The sequence below is a fragment of the Monodon monoceros genome, unplaced genomic scaffold (assembly GCF_005190385.1).
Source record: "Monodon monoceros isolate NGI ecotype Baffin Bay Population unplaced genomic scaffold, NGI_Narwhal_1 Super_Scaffold_20, whole genome shotgun sequence".
Classification (NCBI taxonomy): Eukaryota; Metazoa; Chordata; class Mammalia; order Artiodactyla; family Monodontidae; genus Monodon; species Monodon monoceros.
This window is the reverse complement of record NW_021703777.1, coordinates 13,223,245-13,249,201: the sequence shown is the minus strand read 5'-3', so window position 1 is coordinate 13,249,201 and position 25,957 is coordinate 13,223,245. Positions and strand designations below refer to the sequence as shown.

Sequence of the window (25,957 nt, the reverse complement as noted above, 5' to 3'; positions counted from 1 at the left end):
CCAAGATCTTGTCTGAGAGGACTCAGAAACGGAAACCGCCAACCTAAATTAAGCTTTTGCTGGCAAAAAAGATTTTATAGGTAGTTCTGTAAGAAAACCTTTGATAATCTTACATGGGGGACATTTTGGCCAGAAAACATTGAATGACAGGGAGGCTTGTTCTGGTTTGAGCACTGAATGGAGACTTATTGTGAACACACACTGTTGAGTCTTAAGCCTATAAATCTGGTACTGGATTACTGTTTCTTAAAGAAGGAATGACAGATCTCTTATTTTGTCGGTGCATTTTAATGTGCAATGACGTGATTGACAGAAACCAAACAGCAGCTATTAAAATGTCAGATGCAGACTTGATGTTCTTATAAGTTCGGCTTCTGGAGTTTCATATACTGTGAGCAAATACACTTGAATTTGTCTTTTATTCCAATATACAGCCTGCAACAGAAACATTCCTCTCAAATTTACACAGTTGGAAAAAAATCTGAAAGCAATGAACAGACAAGGAATAGGTGAGCCTACCTAGTTACAGAAAAGTTAGCTAATGAGATCAGAATGAGTTAAAAATGAAGTAGCGTACCCTGGTCAATGAAAGACATGAAAATGTAGATGACAACTGATGTTGTTTGAATGTGATATATGATACAATATAATGCTTGATAGGACAGGTTACTCCAATCAATGATTTCAGCAATAAATATTTTTAAAAGAAAGACAATTGGAGCTTATCTATTCACAACCATTTATTGTGCACATGCCACATGCAGAGCATAAATATGGATTAAAATAGAATAAAAGTGACAGTATTTTCAAACATATTGTTTCTGGGACATTTTGATAGGCAAATACCATGAAAGAGGAATTCTCCTGAGAATTATCACATCTCAGCCTATCCTGTGAACATGATTTTTTTTTTCCCATGACTTAATGGAAACCGCTTGCCACCCAAAAAGAAAAACCAGGAAAGCCTGTCTACATCACTGCAGCCATTTTACTGAGTGTGTGCACATGAAGGTATTACTATACTGATTATATTTCTCATGTGGTTTTTAATTAGAAAACGTATCCAAAAGCAAAACAGCACAGACATATACAAATTGAAAAATGTAAAGAAACAGAAGATGGAGATGAACACATAAGGCAAATGACACATTGAAAATCCAAACCCAAAACCTTAAAACATTTGGGGGGTGATGGGGGACAAAATGAAGCCACATTAAATTTGTGTAAAATTATTCAGTGTGTTTTCCCTTCCCTTATGTCTGAAAAGCTTCTTTCAATAGGAATGACTAAACTCCAAATATCACAAAAATGTTAATATAACTCTAGATTCACACTTGAACAGGGAAGAGGAATTATTTTCTATAAAAGTGGTCCTTGAAAACGGTACCACGAATGCCTTTTTGTTATAGATCATTTTTAAACATAACGCTGAACTAATATTTTGAAGATTAAACTCTTATTTCTACTTCTCTTCATACAGTGACCAAATGATCAGGTTTTAGTTTTAGGCTCTAACTGTAATCTGAATCAACAGGAAATACGAATGTTACAAGCATATGCAGAGGGCATTATTTTTAGGCTGCTGCTTCAGTGAGCAACATTCCGTCCCTGTAAAATGCTGTACATCTGAACCGATCGCTAACATCTCTGGAAACTGGGGAATTCAAGCAGGGGATGCTTTAGAGTCGTGTACTGTGATCTTAATCTGTATTACCCTAAGCACAACATTCCAAAATATACATCTAGAGAGACTAAAAGTAATGCTCTACAATAAAGAGGTAATAATTAAAGAATTGCTACTGACATGGAATATTTATAATCAGAAAAATAAATATTCAGGGAGCTCACCAGAAGATAAAGTGCCAGTTATGAAAGGATTAATGCTGGTGTATTAAATATGGCATTCCCCACTGTAAAATACAGAGGTTCTTCTGGGTTATAAGCAATACTTATTTCACAGGATTAACTGTTTTAGGAACAGACAGAAGAAGGCTTTGCCACAGAAGAGAAGGACAAAGCACAAAGACAAAATGTTAAGTTAGGAAGCGACGTTATCCTTTTAGGGATAAAATTTAGAGAAATGCAACATTATGCTCCGTGAATAATATGCAGAAAGAAAAGTGTAATAAAAAAGAAGTGCTTAATGTAAGATACCTTTATAAGAAATCCAGGTCAAATAAAATTCTTTGAAGGAAATACCCAAATGCCATTCCAATGCCACTGACTTATCAAATACTATCTTGGCATATAATCTGTAAAGGCAAAACTAAATAACAACAACAACAACAACAAATCTCTACCACACCAAAACAAAACCACCAACTTACTTTCTGTTGTGTAAAGCAAAGGCCTGACACTAAGATAACGTGACAATGCACACAGCCGGCATGTCTTCTTCAGGTGCTTTCAGCAGCAATGGGAAATAATGCGCAATTCAGCTCCAGCTTTTAGAAAACAAACAACAAAAAGCTTCCTGCCTCCCTACAGATGCAGGGTGAGGAGGAAGTTTGGGGTTGCTATTGGTGAACCATTTAGTTTGCCGCTTTGTGTCACCCTTCTCATTCTTTTATCCCCAGTTAATTATTATCTGCATGTTAAGTCTGCTAGACGATAAATTAGCAGCTTTCAGGACAGATACCTTGAAAAGTTCTTAGGGAGGTTAAACAAATATTATAGCCTAAAACCCCCTTCTCTAACAAACATGCACACAATGGAAGTGAAGTCGCAAGTGACTGATGGGACAGGCAGGGCTTGGGGCTCAGTCTCAACTATAAAAGCACCCTTCCCCGAAGAAACTTAAATGATAACTCAATGTGATCATGGGCTTTTGCCCATTTTGGTAACAAAGAAAAAAAAAAAACAACTATCAAATGCCATAATCTCTTCTCTCAAATATCAGTAGGATCCACAATTTTACCACAATTGCTTCTCTGTCTTCCTGTGGTATCTACATAATTTTTTCCCTAAAATGAAAAAGACAAAGAAAGGCTGGTCTGAATAATTAATCACGTTCCTCTCTATACTATCAAACCTCCGTGAATTCCAAACTTCATGATTACATTTGGAAGTGGTTCATTTATTACTGAGAAAGAACTACCAAAAGAAAAAAAAATTAAATTTTTATCACATCCCCAAGCCAATCTTTTATTTTTCCAATGTAGAACTAAAGAAAAAAAAATATTCCGCAAAGAGAAATTTCAAACCTTCATCAGTCAGTAGTATAACTCTGAAACTGATCTAATTGATTCATTGTCCAAAAAGGGGGAATTTAAAAAATTTTTCTGATCTAATCCTCTGATTTACCATAATTCCCAACAGCATTCTTTTCTCTTTATTCTCTTTAAAGACAGAGAAAACTTTCAGAGTCCAAAGTTATTCAACAAGCTCTTTACCTCAGCATGGGGAAGGGAAAAAAAATAGTTTGACTAATACAGGTGGTGAAACATACACAATGAGTAGAAATGGTCATATTTTAATAAAAGGCAAAAATTTAAAGTTTATAAGCTATATGGTAGCTTTTCTGGGGTGGAGGGGATCAGAGAAAAATATAACATCTCTTTTGGGCATGACACATTTTGATCAAAATCTCATTGGCCTTTCCTACTGGAATGATCAACTGTAAAGACAAAAAAAAAAAGTATACGGTTTAAAAAACCCTGACACCTACTATTGATAAAATTCTGTTTTAGTGTTTTAAAGATAAACACTATTTTTTTTTAAAAAACACCATGTTTCACTTATTAATTAAGTGTAAGGCATTTTTATTGCCTTTTATAGATTTACTCACAACTACCTAGTAAGGAAAGAAGGTATAATTATTTCAGCATAGAGGTTGAAGGTTTTTATTCTAAAATTTAATTCTTCACTGATTTATTCTAAGATGAATTTAATAGTCAACCAGGAAACTGGCTTTTATAAAAGTTATTTTATGGGCAGAAAATGCAGGAAAAAAAGTAATAATAAACGCCAAACTGTCTCTTTACTTTATGAAGCCAGATATTTCCTCATAGACTTGGTTTTCAAAGCTTGGAATTTATCCCTTCAGGGCCACTATTATTTTTCAAAACTCCATATAAATATTAAATCTAAAAATTAATCGGTGATTTAAATTCTCCTCTTTCTCTTCAAATTTCTTCTCTTCCCCTGCACTGTTGACTTTCAAATATTCACAGAGTGAGCATGTTTCTTGCAAAGTGGCTTGTCCTTCTTGGAGAAAAAGGTCTGACCTTCCAAACTTTCACAACATACCTGAAAAAGAAGCATTATTTGAGAGAATATCATTATTTTATCAAGTATGCCTAACAAGGGGAAAATGATTTTTTTACCCAATGGATAACATGACAAAGCACTTTAGTTGGTTGTGTTAGACCCCCTAGCATTTCACGATTACTATTATATTCTATGGAATCTTTCAAAAGCAATGAAGAATGACTTTTTCCTGGAATGCATTCTAATTTATTTAAACTCACTGATCATTATTTTTCTCTGTTGGGAATGACTACTTGGCCCTAGTGAAAAAATTAACACATAAATAGGTCACATTAAATATAATTTCTCAGATTCTAGTCAATGTTTTAAATCTGCCTCTTGTTGTGGAGAAACAAAGCATTCAGAGAAACAAACCAAAAAACCCAGCACAGTTGCTTTGCCACCCATTCCCAAGCCCCTAAATATACAGTCACAGAATACCTGAGTTATTTTTAATTCATTTCTTTGTTTCTTAAAATGAAAACCCTAGTCAACATCTGGCTGCTGGAAGTTATGTCGTCAGTTAACTATTCACACTTATGTCTTATTTTTCCTACTGTCTTTGTTAATTTTAATGCTCCTGAGCAGATCTACCAGAGAATAGGAGGCAGCAAATCTGCTAACAGTTGTGGCTTTTTATAGATTTTATGAAGTCTAAGAGATGGATGAGGTAAACAAGACAGGGTTCAATGGTAATGTTTGAGGAAATTATTTGACTTCAATTAACAAGCCTTTTCCCCCTCCTACAATGGGTATTAAAAACTATTAGAAATATTAAATATAATTAAAAAAAAACAAACATCTGAACAGAATACTTTATTAGATATTTACTTCTAAATTTAAAATATATATATCTTAGGTTCACGTTAATCTCTGAATCTATACTCATCATTAAAAATAAAGCCAAAAATAATAAAATATCAAATGAAAGAGGTAAATATACTACTACAAGTTTATTATAGTCTCAAAAAGAAAAGAACATTCATAGACTATTACTAAGGAAGGAAATGGATCAACGTACAGTTTACTTCCAGTGTTAAGTCAGTAATAGATTTTTATAACAGTTTACTTCTATTTTAAGAAGTACCTATGTTTTCATAAATTACTAAAAGCACTCCAATAAAACATAGTTTAAAAAAAGTAAAAGGCTCTTATTTTAAGAAATATATAGCTTCTTCTTATAAACAAAAATGTATCAAAAATAGGATTTTCTCTAAAGGGGTAAACATCATAGTCTATTTGAAATTGCCAAACAATTTCAAAAAGTACCGAAAATTTTAATAAACAATTTTCAAAATCACTGTAAAAACATTTCTAGGTTTGAAGCACTGAAAGATATAAAAACTGTTATTTCAATTTAGTGCTTAGGCTAGAACCAGCCATACTGTGCTCCTTCAATTCGGAAACAAGAGTTTACTTACTGAGCATACAAAGCAAGTGTCGTGCCAGGTGTAGGCCAGAGCTTCCAGGAACATGTCACCAGCTTCTATGGGAAACTCACATCCATGGCATATGGTGCCAAAGAGGGCATAATAATCTGTATTGGGGCAGGGGTAGGGGTAGACACAATTTAAACATGACAAAGCTTTAGAATGATAGGTTTTAGAAAAAAGCAACAAAATGGGAATTAAATGAGATGATGAAGATAAAGCTACTAGTAACTGGAAAATTTTCAGATGGCATAAAATTTGGCTTGAGATACACGCGTAGTATATTTCAGGTTACCCCTGGTAAACGTTATATATGCAACTTAACATCCTCTATTATATTTTTCCATATAATACTCCTCAGTTCTGTCCAACTTCTTAAATGCCCAAATATGCATGAAGAAGAACATTGTTCTCTGATAAGTTATCAATAGCCATAATTGTTTCAATAAAATATAAGAGAACTTCCAGTAACCAGTAACAATAAGACTAATGAACATAAATGAAGAAGAAATACCTGATATTAGCAAATTTCATAGCACATCTGACTTGGTAAGGAAGAAAAACAAGTCACAGGAAACCTCCATGAAGAAATGCTGTGACTGAGTTTCTGGCTGGACTGTATCACAACAATATTAGCCACTATTTCTTTTGCTGTATTTTCTTTTCCATTTTATGACTTCATGCTGAAAATCCTTAGCCAGAGAACACCTCTTACTTGACACAGATTACAGTCATAAAATATTAGTATCTTCCTTCTGAAGAAAGCAGTTTTGACAAGATGTCTCTGTATTATCACTAAATTAGAACTTCCTGGCAATTTTCTTTTCTTTTCTGCAGCTGCTCTTACTATGTGTGTTCACTCATGGTTCACTCTGTGACTTTGGACACTTCCAATCCCACCTGGGCTGGAGGAGAAAGTAGGCTACCACCCGCGGCGTGAGTCACCTTTCCAGCAATGCTCAATACTCCTCAGTGCCAGCTGTTCAACACACACCCACAGAGCCCCACTGTGTGCCAGGCGCTGTTCTAGGCACCGGTTGGGGGCACAGGGGAGAAGACAGACGGGGTTGTTCACCTCATGGGGCTTACAGTCTCATTGGGAGCAGGACGTCATCATTTATTATATTTTAAAAATAAATGATAATAAACAACTTCAGATTGTGACAAAGACCATAAGGGAAAGGAAAGAGTGATGTGAGAATAGTTGGGGGAGGTGTATAACACTACACTCTAGAGGAGGGTTAGGAAAGACTTCCCTGAGGAGAAAACAGTTGTGCTGTGACTTGAAAAAAAGGGGGGCAGAAATCACCTCAGAAAAGCTGGGGAAGGACATTCCAGTCAGAAGAAATAGTGAGTACAAAAGCCCTGAGGCCGGAAGTATCCAGCAGGTTCAGAAACAACCAAGGGGCCAGGTATGGCTAGAATCCAGTGACAGAAAATCAGGTGGAGGAGATGAGGTTGGCAAAGCTGGACCTAGGGAGGAGTATAGTTTTTACTCTAGTGGAAGCCATAAGGGTGTCAAGCACAAGCTGATTCACCTTCACACAAGTATTACTGTAGCTATCTGAGGGTGGGGGGAAGAAGATAAACCATTTTGGCTGGCAATTATAATGCCCACGCAAAGAGTGAGGGTGAACTGGATTTCGTGGGGACAGTGGAGGTGAGAGAAATGAATGAATTCCATATCCACTGGGGGTAGAACTGTTAGAATTTACTAATTAGATTGGGCAAAGAAGGGTCAAGTCATGTTGACCAGCCTCAAATTAGACGCTGACTGCTTCTTTAACTTGACTACTATGGACTATTCCCTTTGTCCAGCACCACCCTTTGAATTGCAAGGTAGAACAACAATAAAACCCCAGAGTGGCAATGCAGGGGTACTGAGTGGAGGCATAAAAATGGAAAAATATTTTATTTTTTGAAACATGTGTGCGGAGTAGTAATATCTAAGTAAGGATAATATTAATAAATAAGTGCTAAGAAAGCCCACTTATAGTCTTTGGGAAGGAAAAGGAAGTGTTCACAGTTTAGGTAATAGGACAAATGTCGTAGACTGGTCTTTAGAGCCTGTTTTTAAAAAAATAATCTTAACCAAGGGAGCAGTCCAAACCACAATTACCCTCCCATTCAGTGAAAGTAACAAAGGATTTCCAATTTGTTGTCAAAGCAGTGGTCTTCAAGAGCATGTCACTACTATATTCAAAAGTTGAATATTTCTCATTTTTATAACCACTAAAAGTTCACTAGTGGAGTGTAAGGGGTGGCTTTAAGCTACACGATTTGGTAGGATTTATATCCAGAAGTTATTCGGGATTCAAGAATAATAGTTTTCTAAATTGCTTACATGGTCATTTCTCTTAATGAAGCTGGGAATATGTTTTGACCAAGTCACATACAAATCTTACATATTTTTTTTGCTATATATTTAAAGTAACATTAAGCGCTCCTAGAACATCCAGCAAAACTATTTTGCCCAATATTTCTTTTCGGCTTTATAGCACTATAAGGGACAATGTTTTGTCTTCATTCAAAACTTAAGAAACTCCTGGCTTTAGGATCTTACCAGTCTCACAGTAGGGCTCGCCGTCCTCCAAGTGAAAGACATTATTACGAATGGGTTTCCCACAGGCCACACACACAAAACAGGAAACATGCCAAGTTTGTTTCAAAGCATTGATGACTTCCTGTTATAGAAAGGAAATGGATGTAAAGAAAGGTGATGATTATTCTACTAGCTGTACCAATACAGTCCTTTTAAACTGACCCAAAGGAGACATACATGCTTTGTCTTTGCCTAAGCTTTTCATCTAATGAACTAGAGATTTTAAGGACAGACTCACAAATCATCTCAACTGATGCATCATATAAAATATGCATTTTCACAAATACACATCTATAAACTTACTTAAAGAATGAGTAGTGTTATTTAAACATTATAAATGTGGTGAATCCAAGTAAGCATTTCATAAATGTTTGCTGCCCTACATTCTGCTTTCCCTGAAAGGGTGTCAGGAAACATTAACTTGTAAAGATTTCACAGTATTATCTTGAAAATGTCATGGAGGAATGGCAAAACACTTAAAAACTAAAACAAGCCTATACTGTGTCGCACGATGGAAGCAACAACTTAATCAGTGTAACCCAATCATGTTTAACACATGGTTAGGATCTTGGAAATCAGCTATGGCTGTACTAAGCACACATTCATATGAGTGTCTAAAATTTGAACCATAAAGCATGGATTCTAGTCAACAATAGTCCTATGGTTACATATACCAAGTATCAAAGACCTGGGCCGCCAGATTTTAATTAGTAAAAGAAGTTCTGGGGAGTTGGATTTGCAAGGAATTGTTTCTTTGAATTGACAGAACGAGATGGAGTCATTAAAAATCATTTTTGGGGCTTCCCTGGTGGCACAGTGGTTGAGAGTCCACCTGCCGATGCAGGGGACATGGGTTCGTGCCCCGGTCTGGGAAGATCCCACATGGGCCCATGAGCCATGGCCACTGAGCCTGCACGTCCAGAGCCTGTGCTCCGCGACGGGAGAGGCCACAGCAGTGAGAGGCCCGCGTACCGCAAAAAAAAAAATCATTTTTGAAGAATAGTTAACATTATAGGAATTTACTCTTTCCACAACATTTATCACAAAAAGGAGGATGCTATACATAAAGTATGGTTACAATTTTGTAAACGAATTACTCATAAGGAGCAAACTGGAAGAAAACACATCCTAAGATTAAGAGGAACTCTCTGGGACTGGTAAATATATAGATCATTTTAATTTTATTCTTTACATGTTTTGTATTTTCTAATTGTTGTAGAGTGAAATATTTTCTTTTCTAATAATAAATATTGTCAAAATAAAAGACAACAAAAAAAGAAGATGATATAGATAAGTTATCGGCCATAGAAAATGCCGTATTTCACTACTGAAGGGCTATGGGAAGAAATGGAAGTTATTTATATCCAAAGAGATCACCATGAACATGTACAAGTGGACATTCAACCAAATCATTTCCCAAGGCTTCTAGTATCTACTCAACTCTCTATCCTTGAGACAGATTACTATCCCTTCTTTAACAGGTTATCAAACAACTAAAACACAGTCCAGAAAATCTGTCCCTTTAGTGAAGTTCTGGCCCATGTCTGAAGCAATGAGTTTAAGATTTCCATTTCCTAGAAACTCATTTGGTGCTAAGACTCTTACTTAACTTTATTAATCATTCTAGAACTCATGGAATACATTTATACACTAAAAGAGTATTAATGTATTCTACTTATTATTTGTCATTTGAAAAGGTACAGCCTGAATCATTCTCCTCTTGTTCTCTTCATACATTGTACAAATTAAGAATATAGGAATATTCCAGTAGTATATTTATAATTTTAAAGTGTCTTCAAAGTTTTAGACCCATTTAAAGATGTATTCTAAAATTAAGGCTACTCGGTAATTCATACTAGCTTTTCTCTCAATTGGTATGAATTACAGTTTCATTATTGTATTTTCATATTGAGAATATTAGAACTCAGCAATGTAATTTCCAAATTTTGCATGAGTTTCATATGAGTCCAGGTACCTTGGCTGCTTCTAAAGTAAAATTTCAACTCCTGGTCACCCATAGGAAATGCCTTACCCTTACTTCACAACTGCAAATTGGGTATTCCAGAGTAGGAAATTCATTAATTCATCATTATTTATTATGTATCTGAATCCTAAATTACTCCCTTTTTGTTTAAAAAAAAAAAGGTGTGGCTTGATTATTTTTCTATCACATGTATACCTCATAAAACTGAGGTTATATTTTTAAACATTATATGCATTCAAGAAAAATATATCATTTATAAGCCTCATGTTTTATATATTTCATGAGATCTGTGCCCTGAGCTTGAACCCTGACAGATGGGGAAGTGCTGCTCTTATAAAAGCGATGGAATTTAATTTAAAACAGTAAAGGTGTCAATTCTGAGAACTCAGATGTGTGTGGTCCTGTGCGACCTCTTCATTCCTGAGCAAACAGGGTCCTGTTGAGGTAGCACACCCACAGTAAATTATTTTTTCCCCACAGTGGCTAGACTTTCACCAGACAAGCCAGCACTTAGTAAGACAAAACCAAAGACAACTTACCCCCATGAGTCTGACAGGCTTCTACAGAGGTCTATTTAGTTTTGTTTTGCAAAAATAAATAGTGATGAAAGCAGAGAGGGGATCAAGCAAGAAGAAAATAGAGAGCAAAAATGACAGAAGGGTTTCGTATCAAAAAATTGTTCTGCTTGAAAACTCACTCGGAGTGAAAAGGTTTCCAATACTTACTCCAAGGATCTTCCTCTGGCATCGACCACATACAGGTGCAAAGAATCTCTCATAGCAGAGCTCACAATACAGGGCTCCCTGCTCCTCTACGAATCCAATGTAGGCCATCGTATTTTTGCAGTGAGCACAGTTAAATTCTTCTGGGTGCCAAGATTTCCCCAGTGCCACTAGGAATGGTCCCCTGCCAAAACAAAAGAGATCAAGTTGGCTTAGGAATAAAGGTTTCTAGTTAGCCTGAAGAGGACCTCTTGTATGCAATGTCCAAACAATTAAATACTCGCTCAACTGTCCTTCTCAGGGGTGCTGGAAATTTACATAGGAACTCTGCTCGTTGAAGTGAAAAGGACAGGAGAGAGGAATAAGCACTGAAGGGATTCCTTCAAGAAAGGCCATCTCTGCCCCCTGGTTTTCTGTATTCAAGGGATTTGGTAGTTAGGGTTTTTGAGCTGCAACGAGTGAGTGCATCATGATTACGACAGAGAATGAGAGTATTAACTGTGACAGAAAATGAAGTAACCAGGAAAAATATATATGGGCTAGGCAGAAATGAGAGTTTGAAATTTCCATAAAATAAACAAAAGGAAAAAAGTCTCAATTTGGTAATGTCAGCATCTTAAAAACAGTAACAATTATTACTGGAAAAAACATTCTAGTCAATTTCTCTTCCCCATACATTGTTTCTTATACTTATTTCTCAACTTTGTTAAACACACCAAATCCTCCCCCTCCAAAATGACTACAGAAATTATAAACTGGGTATTAGAGATGGTTTGAAGCTACTTAGAAAGGTTTTATTTAATTCAAACATGACTGATTTTTAATGTACATTTGTATCAAGGTAAGAAATGTTTGTAAAGTGATTTTTTTCCATTAAATACTATACAGCCATGAACTAATAGGATGGGTTTGGTTTGCTTGACAGGAATCCATTATGAAGATTTATCTAGTCATGAAGCCTGTGGAGATTAACCTTTCTAGCCTCTGCAACATACATTTCAGTAGCTACATCACACTAATTTTTATTCATAGAGTGTCTTTACCTCCAAGGCACTTTTACAGTTATCTAATTTGTCCATGCAACATTCCTGTGAGACAGACCAGGGCAGTTATTATGAACCCAGTTTAACAGATGGAGAAGCTGAGATACAGAATGTTCACAAGGTATGACATACATCATAAAATCACTGATTGAATGAAGGCCAGAAGCTGAATTTCCTGATTTCTATTACACTGCTCTAGTCAAATGATATTCTGTCTCTGATCACACTACCATCAATTATCATCACTGAGTAACCACAGGGTATCTAATTCTTAGTAAGCACAGGATATCTGACTTTTAGATAGATTATTAGTGGGAAAAGTCACAGTAACGAGCATCACAAAGTCGAAACATTTTTTAGCCTTTGACAACAACAGAAACCTTGATATTCAGTAACTATCTTCCATTGGGAAATTCTTTGCAAATACACTGTCATTTTTCTCAGAACCAGCACTTACCTGACTCTGCAAGAGTCAGGTAAGTAGAAAGGCCCTTGATGAATGATTAAAATGTGTTCTGTGGGAATAAGAGGGTATTTTTTACCTACTTTTTGTTAACTTGTTTCTTATTACTAATATGATGCCATTTTGTATAAGCTAGTGCATGCAACTCTCTTAACATTTGAGAAAAGTAGTTTATTATTATTATTATTTTTAAACTTTAGGGTACCATTCTTGTTACCACTAACAAGGAATGCCTTTGTTAACTAATTCCTGCCAGGAAAAAAAAAGGGCTACAGATCACTTATTCTGTAACCAAATATTTTGGTAGGCTCTCCCTCAACTTGTAACTGGTTTATAAACTACAGTCCTACTCAAGAGTTCATTTCATTTTCTCAGTATATACCTGGCAAGTAGTTTACTTTCAAAGATAAGCCAAAGAGTCACAATGCTCAAAGCCAGACAAAGTTTTAGGAGAGCACTTAGCTTTTCCACCAGGTAGGTATCTCGTCATGTAGGCCTGAAAAATCTGCCAGGCTAAATTTACTGTGTAAATTTAGTGTATGGTAGAACTTTAGGGTTTTATGCTATGATTTGCCTGGACATTAAAGCAGGTTCTAAACTATTTACGACGGTGAGTTTATCAGGGCACATCTTCAGCTCATCCAGAAGGGTGGATAGCCCCTGAGGCCAGTATCCTTATTGACTCTTCAGTTTGCAAAAGAAGTCAATTCAATCTCAATTTCCACTTTCTGTTAAAGCAGAAGTGTCAGTATGCACCTGGAAGAAAGAGTTTTCCTCCTGAAACATGCCCATCAGTGCTACCAAATATTTAACAAACTTCATCTGAGAAAAAAAAAAAGACATTTAAGAACAGCTGATTGCATTTCCTAGACTTTCTAAAATATGTGTTGAGATCAACTCAGAGAACCCTGTTCTGTGAATCGGAGCAGACTGGGCCTGCCCCGTCCCACAGGATAATTCCTTTAATGATGGGTGCTAAGTGTGACACCATCAGTCTGCACTGACACTTGTGAAAGGAAACAGCTCCACGAAACCCACCCCTGCTCTTTCTGGAAGTTCCTGTTGAGAGTGCTGTTCGTTAGATCACACATGGCCGTTTTTACATGGATTCCTTGGAGAAGTTCCTTTCAGGTTTTTGTAACAACAACGGTTTTGCTTTTTCTGGGCAAGAGATTTTATTTTTTTATCTCACTGAACAGTAATTTGCAAAATTAATTTTATTTGTTTTGTCAGCTGCTAGAAGGCTTACAGTCAAATTCAGCCTAACCATAGGCAAGTATATATGTCATTACTGTCCAGACAAAATGACAAATTTTTCTCCAGGCTTCATTTTTAATAGTCCCATCCATGATTTTCATTCTTCTTTTGCTCCCTTTTGTAATTTAGAAGGTTTTCTTATATTTCATATATTCTTAAAAAGTCTTTTTGAAAGCTTTCTGGGATAGAGTCCACTATATATAAATAAATAAATAACCCACTGAAAGGGTATTTTGAGGTATTTACTTAAGTTTCTTTGTCAAATTTGAATAGTGAACAATCTTAACGACAGTAAAGGAATTCCCTCTGCACCTTTAAAAAGTGATTTGAGGGCTTCCCTGGTGGCGCGGTGGTTGAGAGTCCGCCTGCCGATGCAGGGGACACGGGTTCGTGCCCCGGTCTGGGAGGATCCCACATGCCGCGCAGCGGCTGGGCCCGTGAGCCATGGCCGCTGAGCCTGCGCGTCCAGGGCCTGTGCTCTGCAGCAGGAGAGGCCACAACAGTGAGAGGCCCGAGTACCGCAAATAAAGCAAAAAAAAAAAAAAGTAAAAAAGCGAGTTGACAGTGACCTGTGCTCCTGCCAGCCTTCCTTTCTTACATAAACAGGCTCTGTGCAGATACTCCTCGGCTGAACTGAAAGAGCATCTTCCCCAACAATGCCACTGAAGTTATGTATAAACAATAAAATCTATATATAACAGAGTCCTGTCTTGTCTGTGTCAGCAGAGACTAATTTAACAAATTCATTAACACAGGATGAACAGAATACGTTCTTCTTATCCCAGGTAGGATTGGGTTTCCGTCTGGGAACTGGAAGGCAGGCTTGCTTAACTGCACAGTGGAATGAAGCATTCAGCTCCCTCTCAGAGCCCTCTGCATCCATGAACCTCCCTGAATCCCTGCTGACGGACAAGTGAAGGAAGGGGAGACAGCTGAAGCACTGACTGGCTGAGAGAGCAGAGCTATGGCGTGGAACTTTTCACCCTGTTCATTTTCTGTGAGACTGATGCCAAAAAAAGAAATTATTAATAATGGAAGGAAAGGTAGGGAAGGATGCTAAGGGAATAATTCAGAGAAAAAGAACAGCTTAGTCAGAAAGGTGAAAAGAACTGCAAATTTCAACAGGCACAGCTAATAGGGATTTAGGTTGAAAATCAAACGCTTACTTCTTTTTTTTTTGACTACCACAATAGGTTTATTGAACATCCACCATTCTCATACAGATACAAAATTAAAGAAATAGAAAAAAAAACTTTTCCTGGTGATGAGAACTCTTAGGATTTACTCCCTTAACTTTCAAAGGTAACATACAGCACTGTTGATTCAAAGGCTTACTTCTTGCTTCCCTTTGTTATTTAATTCTTAACAGTAACCCTCACTGATAGAACTTCACTCTATAAACAGATGGAGAAAACATCAGAGAAGTTAGGCAACTTCTCTGAGATGATGTGGATCATGAACTGGAAAGCTAGAATGCTCCAGGGCCCAGCCACTGCAGGTTAAAATTTTTTATTTAACCAGAAGTTAAGTGCATCAAAAGAAGTTAAAAAGAAAGTTAAAAAAAAATCAAAATAAGTTAATTAACAAAAGTTAAAAACAAAGCCACATGAAAAATAACTCACATGCTCAAAAATAAATATGGAATTTGATAGTTGGCTACAGGGATCACTGAAGCAGAAGATGTGACATATCATACCAGATCCATATGTATATAAGTATTGAAATCACCAAAATGAATTCCCATTATTAAAGATTTTCCTGAGGCAGGATTAATTTTTGAACTTTACAACTATGACAATTTAGAGCCCTATAGTTATCTCATGACTTTTCCTCAGTGCCATGATTCAGGACTCCTTACTATGGCTATAAGGGCAGTATATATATATTACTTATATTACCAGGGTACTATGTACTGCTCATGACACTTACATTACTGCATTATGGTTATCTATTTCAGGTCTCTGGCTTCCTTACCAGATGATAAAATACATGAAATCAGGGACTGCCTCTTAACATTTATATACTATGGTGCTAGTATGGCAACTTGCACTTGTTTTCTTTTTTTAATATATTTTTAAAAATTGAGATGTAATTGACATATAACACTGTGTAAATGTAAGGTGTAAATGTAAGGTGTACAACGTGTTGGTTTGATATGTTTATGTATTGCAATATGATTACCCACCTTAGCATTAGCTAATACTTTATAAGTTTTTGATGGATATTTGTTGTATAAAAGTATCATTTTATGAGTAGACTATTGAACTTTATTGCTTGCAATTTCTTTCAAATAAAAGTAATTGGTTGTTGAAGCTAGATAATCCCCATCTCTCTTCTTTGCACCAACAGGATTCTGGAGGTATCTTTATTAGACTTACCACATTGATATGGCTGTTGATTTGCTTGTCTGTATTTTTTACCAGAGTGTAACTATTAATTTGCTAGAACTGCCTTAACAAAGTGCCACAGATGGGATGGCTTAAACAATGGGAATTAACTTTTTCACAGTTTTGGAGGTTAGAAGTCTAAGACCAAGATGTTGGCAGGGTTAAACTCTTCTAAGGCCTCTCTCTTTGGCTTGTAGATGGTCACCTTCACCTGGTCTTCCCTCTGTATGTGTGTGTGTCCTAATCTCTTCTTAAAAGGACACCAGTCATACTGGATTAGAGCCCATCCTAATGACCTCACTTTACTTCTTAAGGACCCTATCTCCAGTTACAGTCACAGTGAGATATTAGGGGTTAGGATTTCAACATATGAATTTTGGGGGGACACAATTCAGTCTATACCAGTAACTTCCTTAAGGGAAGGGAGTAAATATGTCTTTGATTTCTCTATCACTGGTATTTAAAGGAGGTGGCACATAAAATACTCAATGAGCACTGCGTATAGGAAGGCTATATTTCTATGAGAAATAGAAATATAGTCATCCTATAGTCTCATCTATAGTTAGACAAGAAACTGGAAGAGTAAACCTCTCATCCCCTCGGTCATCTCTATGAGTCTAGGAATGCATGTATGGGGTTCAAAGTCATTTGGTGGGGAGGAAAGAACCTGTAACTGGCCTATCTATTACTTTCTCCTTTCTCACTTACCCACTCTAACATTATGAAGAAGAGTACCTTGCCACACTCAAGTTATGACAGGTCTGCTTAAGCTGTTTTTTTCTCCTGATTTAATATAGTAGTATATATGATTACATATATATAGAGTCACAATATTTATATATATTATATATTTATATATCTTGGTATGTATTCTCTTTACACAAAGTTAGAATCATATTTTATTTAGAGTTCTATAGTCCTTTTTTTATCTTAATACTATAACTTTTTCCTAAGTAGTGGAAGTTAAAAGCATGAATATAATTTAAAGTTAGATCTGAGCTCAAATGCAGGTTTTACCGTTTACTATCTAGGTAACTTCAGCAAATATGTAACTTTTCTGTGCCTCAGTTTTCTCATCTGTGAAATTAGGCAATTATAATAACTGTCTTACAAGGTTATAAGAGTTTAATGAGAAGTCAGTTAAAATTCTTAACACAGTATTTGGCATATGCTAAGAATACATTAAACAATTATTACCCAGAAACAGCATCTTAATGGCACCATAATATTACATCATATAGATGCTGAACATTTTGTTCTTTCCAATTTTTCACTACAGTAGATCTGAAATCTTGGTCTATGTCTTTGGTTATTTCTTTAAATGGAAGGACTAACACATTAAGACAAGAAGCTTTTTATTTTCAAGTAAAATCTTAACCAGAAGGGAAAATAAATAAAACCTATTAATAATGGAGTGCTCAGAGATAGAACTGGATGGTGAGACAGGCAAAAAAACTCTGCTGGCTTCTTCCTGGGGTAACTGAGATGGCCCTCCTTATGAGAAAAGTTTGAAAATAAGTGAGCAGGAAATAAATCAATAATGTTAAAATTTTCTCTGTCGCTGGAATAAACAATGAGTTGTCTGCATGCGATTGTTCTGGTGCTGGACTGTAGGCAAAGACAGGATAATAGCATTGTGGCTATTTTTTTTTTTTAAGCATTTCATATCAAAGAAGAAATGAAGCACCATGAATCCCTTACTTCTTTCACCAAAATGCTAAGAAGCTAAATGTGAATGGTCCATTTAACTTTATGTAATACAAGTGGATTTTAATGTCGCTAGATGTAACAGTTCAGAAATAAGCTAGTGTTTTCATAAGCCCGCTCTACCAGAAAAACTAAATATGGCTTTGGCTATATTAGTAGCCTGATTTTCTGTTTCCCTATTATATCAGCACTCCAAACAGTCAATCTGTTCATGAGTATGAGTTGAGGAAATGGTACTTCTATCATAAATGGATTGGAAATGTTCTAGAGCAATTTAATCAGAGCTTCAGTAGGATTTCCTAAAATGTAACGTTCTATCCATCTGTAAAAGGCAACTGACTAATCAAAGTATTGCCTAAATAATACAATTTAGGCAAAACATCCATAATCTTTTCAAGATTCAAATAAACCAAAGAATTATAAACATTAGATGAAAATAAAATGATCTATGGAGTTTTAAGCTAAAAATATGTTCAATAAGACATAATCAGTTCAGTACTAACATTCAGTGATCCAGGTTTCTGAGATTTTCCAAAAACAATGAACTTTTCTAAAATAAAAATAAAATAAAACATAAAATTTGCCTTAGTTTGCCTTTACTTAAAAATATTTTTGAAAATTTGAAACATTTAGAAAATAAATATAAAACAATATAAATTATAAACAAATAATGTAAATTACACTGTGGAAAACCAAACAACAATATAAATTATAAAATAATCTTAAACTTTTCAGGTTCTGCCAGGTTACAATATTCTATACTGAAAGTATCAAGCCTACAACTGCAGCTTGTTTTTAAAACAGGTGTCCAAGAGAATGTCACTTGACCTAACGCCTCCTTGCTTTGGTAAGTGATACTGACACTGAGGCCAAGAACTAGAATTATGCTTTGACCAGCTCTCTGAACTGACCACAATCTATTCAAGCTGCTTTAGCATTTGAGCACCAAGCAAATGTGCTATGTTAATTACTGTTATAGGATCTTGACATGAGCTAATACCTGTTCCTGTTAACTTCTCCAGTAAATGAAGCTCTAATGCTTAACTGATAACAAGTGCAGAGATAATCCAGAGTAGTATAAAATTTAACAGATGAGGGGGCAATAAGTGGTGGCCATTCATGTTTTTAACGTAATATTTATTTTACTTGGCAGAAGACTGTGCATTAAAATTATATCCTAGGCTAGCATTAAAAACTGAAACCATGGCAGTTAGGGGTGGGGAATGTAATTTCTATTTTGATCTTCATATATTCTCCATACTAAGTTTTTCAGATGTGCTGGCAGTGGTGATAGCAGGATATCACAGAATTTTATAATCAGACAACAAGAATCAGAAACTGATATGGCTTGACATTTTGTTAATCCATCCAGTAATCACTTGCTTATTACAACAGGACACAAACAGCAGTGACTCCTGTCTCCATAAAGGGTGTTTTTCTCCAGACTAAAGAATCCCCACATACCAGTCTACATAACCAAAGTACCATAACTTACAGAAACAATGTTACAAGTCAAAACTTATTTTTATTAATATTAACCTTAATATAAACATAACCCTATAAAACATAACCCTTAAAACATAACCCTATATAGAGTTAGTAATTAAAAACATTGCTTTATTTATTGAGACAAAGCAGTACCACACTAGATTCTATAATAGTTTAAATATTTCTGTTAAGACCCTATAGTAGTACTTTAAAAGAAATGTCTCTAACCAAATTGATACTATGATCTGAAGGGTGAGTGGGTCTACAGTCATGTATGATCTGTTCAGGTCAAACACTCACCGAATGGCTTTTGTGTGTCGGATACTGTGCTAGACTCTGGAAACTTCTACTGACTTTCTGCTTCTCCCCATAAACCATTATTACCCCTCCCACTGCTGCTGGCTAATTCTTATACAGCAGGTGCTCACTGTGGAAAATACAAACTAAGGGAAAAATAACAGCTTACAAAATATCATGATTTCATTTCTGTAAAACAACATCTGTCCTTATGTGTGTGTGTTTTAAAAGTGTGAACTAAAATACTAATAGTGGTTACCTTGGGATGTGGAATTTATATGAACTTCTTTTTTCGCTTTCCATTTTTCTATATTTTGGAAATGTCACAATGAACGCAGACTACCTTTAAAAGGCAAAAGCTATTTTTCAAAAAATCATGTACTCTGTGCTGTGCTCTTGACACATTTATTATTTAATAGTGAATTAAGGAGAAGAACATTTATATTTGGTTCTTAAATACGATATCGAGACTCCCTGTGCTCCATTTTAAGTAGTAACTAGAAACATTGTCCTAAGCAATAATCACGTAAGAGAGGAGGGAAATGCAAGTAAGTCCTAACCTGCTTCAGCTGTAGAGGCGTTGTTGTTTCAACTATTACAAAACAAGGTAAATTAGAAATGAGGAGAGAGCTTGAGCAGTCATTTCAAGTAATCATCTGTCACTGCCAACAAGACAACTCACAGAGGCAACAGGGTCCTCCGGTGGGATCCCTGCATTAACATTCACACCTCAACCTCATAACATTCTTCTTCTTTTTTTTTTTTTTTTAGATGTTGAGGGTAGGAGTTTATTAATTTATTTTTGCTGTGTTGGGTCTTCGTTTTTGTGCGAGGGCTTTCTCCAGTTGTGGCAAGCGGGGGCCAGTCTTCATTGCGGTGCGCGGGCCTCTCACTATCGCGGCCTCTCTTGTTGCGGAGCACAGGCTCCAGACGTGCAGGCTCAGTAGTTGTGGCTCACGGGCCTAGTTGCTCCGCGGCATGTGGGATCCCCCCAGACCAGGGCTCAAACCCGTGTCCCCTGCGTTAGCAGGCAGATTCTCAACCACTGCGCCACCAGGGAAGCCCCCCCTCATAACGTTTTAAAAGTCACTTGTTCAGAAACGCTGAGGTTTATAAGTGCCAGTGTAATACACTCACTTCAGAGCTTAAAGAAGCAGATTATGACCTAATCTAAAATGTAAAGCATTTATGAATAGATCTGAAGGTAATTATATCTTTTAGAGCTTAGGTATTCAAAAACCCAATCTTCTTTTCTCAAGGACTCAAAGTTCTTTATTTTACATCATTAGTTATTTTTCATCTAAATGAAAGTCCTCACTTTTATAATTTGTGAAATAATGGAGTTCTTTGGGGTCCCTTTGAGTCTTAATATTTTATTATTCTCTGAAAAGCCACATTAATCATTATTTTCCCTTAGTTCTGATAGGAATTAATAACTGACTAGATTTGTATTTTTAGTTTTATTATCAGAGCCCAGAATTACTTTTTATTAAAATAGATTCTAACAAATGTATATATATTCATATGTGTCTACTTCAATACTATTATATAGAAATACAGCAAGAATATTTTCACTAATAAACTTTCTAATCTTCCAGAATATTAAAAAAAAATCCATATTGGTATTAAGTCCTTTCAAGAAAAAATTAAAATCAAATAACCAACCTGATGACCTGGTTGCAGTGGGCACACATCGGAGTTCGTTTCCCTGCGGGAATGTGCTCGGCCCTTTGCACCAAAGTGTCCTCATCACTGGGCTGGGGCTGCCTTTCGGCTGAGTTGGCTGATGCCACTGCTCCTGTGGATGTCCCACTGCTTGCGACTCTTCCGGTAGAAGGTGCTAGGAGTTAAAACAGAAGAATCAGAATGACAACAAGCCAAATATAAACTTTTCCTAATAATCAAATAATAACATTACTTTAAAAAATAATCTATCCACTCACTTCTTCACTCATTCACTCACACTTATGGAGAGGTTACGGACCACACACTGGTCTGAGACTACAGAGTTAAAAAAGAAAAACTCAAGGATTACAACCCAGTGAAAGAGTTATGACAGATGACTGCAGAGGGTTTTGTGGGAAAAGCAGAGTCACCTCTGCTTCCAAGAGGAGATACGGTTAATGTTGAATATTGATGTTGAAATATTTCTAGTCATCCAGACATCTCTGCGAACCATTAATTAGATTTAACTCAAAATACGTCATAGCACATTAAAGATTTCAATGTGTTGAAGATAAAAGCAAAAATGAACTCCCTATATTCTGTCTCTTCCTGTACTGCCTAAGTAGACTGTGAAATCGGTCACCCGGTCATATAAGGCAGATACATAAGAAGCATCCTAGGGCCTTCCTGTCCCTCCTCTGTGGTTATAATGGGTCCTGCTGACTTTACATCCCAAATGGTTCTTGATTTTGCCCCCTCGTCTCCATTCCTACAATACTGTCCTGGTTCATGTCCTCAAAGTCTCCCACCTGGACTAACCACCAAATGCCTTGTCCTCCTTAAATTCGTACTCCCACTGCCACCGAGGACTGAAATCTTATCTGATCACAGCTCTGCATAAACCATTTCAAGGATCTCATTCTTCTCTGACCACTGAGTGTAGTCCAATCTTCTAAGCACCACATACAGGTCCCTCCAGTGGTCTCTGCCTGCCGCACAGCCTCATCTGCCACCATCGCCTTTCTCTTCATGCTGCAGTGAATACGAAACTGGCTCACTTCCCCTGTGAATGGGGCTATCTGTTCACAGCCTGTCCTCACCTCACTTCTCTACCATTCTTCCTATTCACCTACTAACCATCACTCATTAAGATGCAGCCCAGCCTGACTGGTGTGAGGTGATACCTCATTGTAGTTTTGATTTGCATTTCTCTACAATAAATGCTGGAGAGGGTGTGGAGAAAAGGGAACCCTCATACACTGTTGGTGGGAATGTAAATTGATACAGCCACTATGGAGAACAGTATGGAGGTTCCTTAGAAAACTAAAAATAGACCTACCATACGACCCAGCAATCCCACTACTGGGCATATACCCTGAGAAAACCATAATTCAAAAAGAGTCATGTACCACAATGTTCATTGCAGCTCTATTTACAATAGCCAGGGCATGGAAGCAACCTAAGTGTCCATCGACAGATGAATGGATAAAGATGTGGCATATATATACAGTGGAATATTACTCAGCCATAAAAAGAAATGAAATTGAGTTATTTGTACTGAGGTGGATGGACCTAGAGTCTGTCATACAGAGTGAAGTAAGTCAGAAAGAGAAAAACAAGTACCGTATGCTAACACATATATATGGAATCTTAAAAAAAAATAAGTGGTTCTGAAGAACCTAGGGGCAGGAGAGGAATAAAGACGCAGATGTAGAGAATGGACTTGAGGACACGGGGAGGGAGAAGGGTAAGCTGGGAGGAAGTGAGAGAGTGGCACGGACATATATACACTACCAAATATAAAATAGATAGCTAGTGGGAAGCAGCCGCATAGCACAGGGAGATCAACTGGGTGCTTTGTGACCGCCTAGAGGGGTGGGATAGGGAGGGTGGGAGGGAGACGCAAGAGGGAAGAGATATGGGAACATATGTATAACTGATTCACTTTGTTATAAAGCAGAAACTAACACACCATTGTAAAGCAATTATACTCCAATAAAGATGTTAAAAAAAAAAAAAAAGATGCAGCCCAGGAGTCAGCTGCTCCACAACTCCCCCCTGAACTATCTCTCCCTGCTTCCCCTTCCACATAATCCAGATTAAAGTCTTTTTCCCATGTTCCCGTAATTTTCCGAATGACTAGATTATTGCCTCTACTGCATATATTTGTGTCTTTTCTTCCCCAACTAGAGAGTAAGCTCCCTGAGGGCAGGAACTATGTCTTATTCTTCACCATAGCAACTAATACAGTGTCTGGAATGAATAAATGAATGAATGAATGAGTAAAGTGGAATCAATACATAAATGAACAACAGCAAAAACTGCGAAGGACTAAAACCAACAGGCCTGCTACTTACCCACAGGTGATTAAAGTGTAGTGGAAGAGAAAAGGCATATATTCTAATGGTTGACAAGGAACAACTTTTAAGAAAAGCATATAAATAATATAAATTGTGTGTGTATGTGTGTGTGGTACGTATGTGGTACATATGTACGTGTGCATGTGTGCTGACAGGATTCACATTAAAGGCATGGTTAGAACTGGATAAGGTTAATTAGCATACTTGAAAGGCTATTTCTCCCTCACGAGAATAAAGCCTGTTTGCAATGATGTGCAACTGCAGATCCAGAAACGCTGCATTTATAAACACCTAGCACATCTCCTCCAGCACTCTGCCTGGCACTTGAGCTGTGAGATGGCACTTTACAGGCCAGGGAGCTCGACTAGTGCCCATGTTTCAAGTGAGTCAACTGGATTAGGAACACGTTTTCACTCTCTTAGACTCACACTTTCTCTTACAGAAATGCAAAAGAAAGTTACTGTAATGTTTGCTTTGTCTACTCTCTTCCTAATTCCCTCACTGGCTTGCATAGCACAATGCTCCTTCAATTTCTAGATCCAGGCCTGACTGCTCTTGGAGAAATGCAGATATGCATTTTCACTGCCGCAAATCTTGTTCTTATCTTTAAATTCAAGACAGGCAACATGGATTTCATCTGCTTGCGCACATTACCAGCTCATCCTCACTATTCCTGTATGTCTGCATTCTCCCACTTACTCAGGCATGGCCCTCTGGCTCTGCTGTCCCTGTCAGCCCCCAGACCCTAAGAACTGTTCCCTTGGAAATGTTTCCAAGGTCTGTCCCTTAATCCAAACCCATGCTCCAGCATTTGAGTCCTGGCCTTGAACCCCTCAAGTCTGGACAATTACAAGTCCCCTAACCAGTCTCTCTGTCTTCAGTCTCTTTTTCAGCCTACTCTGCTGGATTATTTTTCCAAATACACTACTCTGATCATATTTTCTTGCTTATAAAGCTTCCCTAACTCTTCCCTGCAAACTCTATGCATTCCTGACAGTCCCGTCCCTGCATGAGCTCACTCTAATCTTCTTTACAACCTTGTTTTTTATGTTCACCCACATCCCTGCCATTATCATCTAACTCGGTGATCTTTATTTACTATTTAACTTGTGCCGTCCCTGTTTGAAGGCACTATTCTCAAATCCTTACAACAGCCTTATGATTTAGGCATGATTCGTACCACACTTTTACTCTAGCTGAGGCAAAGAGAGGTTAAGAAATCGGCCCAAGGTCACACAGCAAATTAAGGGCAACCCTAAAGCCAGGCGGTCTGGCTCCAGAGTCTGTGCTCTTAAACACTATGCTATCGTCTACTCACTGTCCCCTGGACATGCCGTGACAGGCCCTGCTCCTATGAGGCACAGTCGATGAAATGTCCCTTTCTCCATGACTACTCATGGATTTCCCATTCTGTAAGGCTCATGGAAATTGCATCTTCTTCCCCAGTATTCCCTGATTATCCCAGTCAGAAGTGTTCTCTTGTCCCTCTTAACATCTTTAACACCTCCACCTATGTAATATATTTGCTATTTATCAAAATCCTGTAAAATTTTTCCTTCCTAAATCAATGATAAACTCTGTAAAATGACAGCTTCCTTCTATTAACTTCTTTCTACCCATTACCAGAAAACTGCCTTAAAAATAGAAGGCAGGGCTTCCCTGGTGGCGCAGTGGTTGAGAGTCCGTCTGCCGATGCAGGGGACGCGGGTTCGTGCCCCGGTCCGGGAAGATCCCACATGCCGCGGAACGGCTGGGCCCGTGAGCCATGGCCGCTGAGCCCGCGCGTCCGGAGCCTGTGCTCCGCAACGGGAGGGGCCACAACAGTGAAAGGCCCGCGTACCGCAAAAAAAAAAAAAAAAAAAAAAAAAAAAGAAGAAGGCAAAAAATTAATATTTAATCAAGTAAATGAAAAAGGAAAGGTTCCGAATCACTTTCATTTTGTCTTTTTAAAGAACACAATTGAGATAGCTATTTTTAAAATATGGATTAGGTTCAGGATTTCAAACAGTGGGAAAGTTACCAACTGAAAAATCTGAAAATCAGACCTCAAAGAGAGTCAAACCCTTTCATCTACCATATGCCTTTATTTCATCACATCTATGCATAAGCCCTAAAGTACTGAGTCACTGAGACATTTTTAGCAATAAAAGAGTGTAGTAATTCCCCATCAGTCATTGTAAAATGGGACAGAATCCATCTGGCCCATGCTTCAAGGAGAAGGTACATGGGAACTAACTTATTTAACACGAGAAGCCATTCTTAAACATGAAACATGTGACTGTGTCTTAAACACATATAAAGAGG

At 37.1% G+C, this 25,957-nt stretch overlaps 1 protein-coding gene across 5 annotated transcripts in view; it reads right to left on the bottom strand.

The window, feature by feature from the left end:
• Positions 1–284: 284 nt before the first annotated feature.
• The window catches only part of PDLIM5 (PDZ and LIM domain 5), a 219,809-nt gene continuing 194,136 nt past the window's right edge, over positions 285–25,957 (bottom strand). For 4 of the 5 annotated variants that reach the window (XM_029234674.1, XM_029234670.1, XM_029234671.1 and 1 more), the window contains 5 exons: positions 21,294–21,468; positions 10,990–11,170; positions 8,242–8,362; positions 5,670–5,785; positions 285–4,248 (listed from right to left, as the gene is read on the bottom strand). In XM_029234674.1, the coding sequence (XP_029090507.1) occupies positions 4,159–4,248; positions 5,670–5,785; positions 8,242–8,362; positions 10,990–11,170; positions 21,294–21,468 (683 nt within the window). In that variant the 3' untranslated portion in view covers positions 285–4,158. The remainder of the gene's footprint in view (positions 4,249–5,669; positions 5,786–8,241; positions 8,363–10,989; positions 11,171–21,293; positions 21,469–25,957) is intronic. The other variant, XM_029234669.1, reaches the window with a different exon arrangement.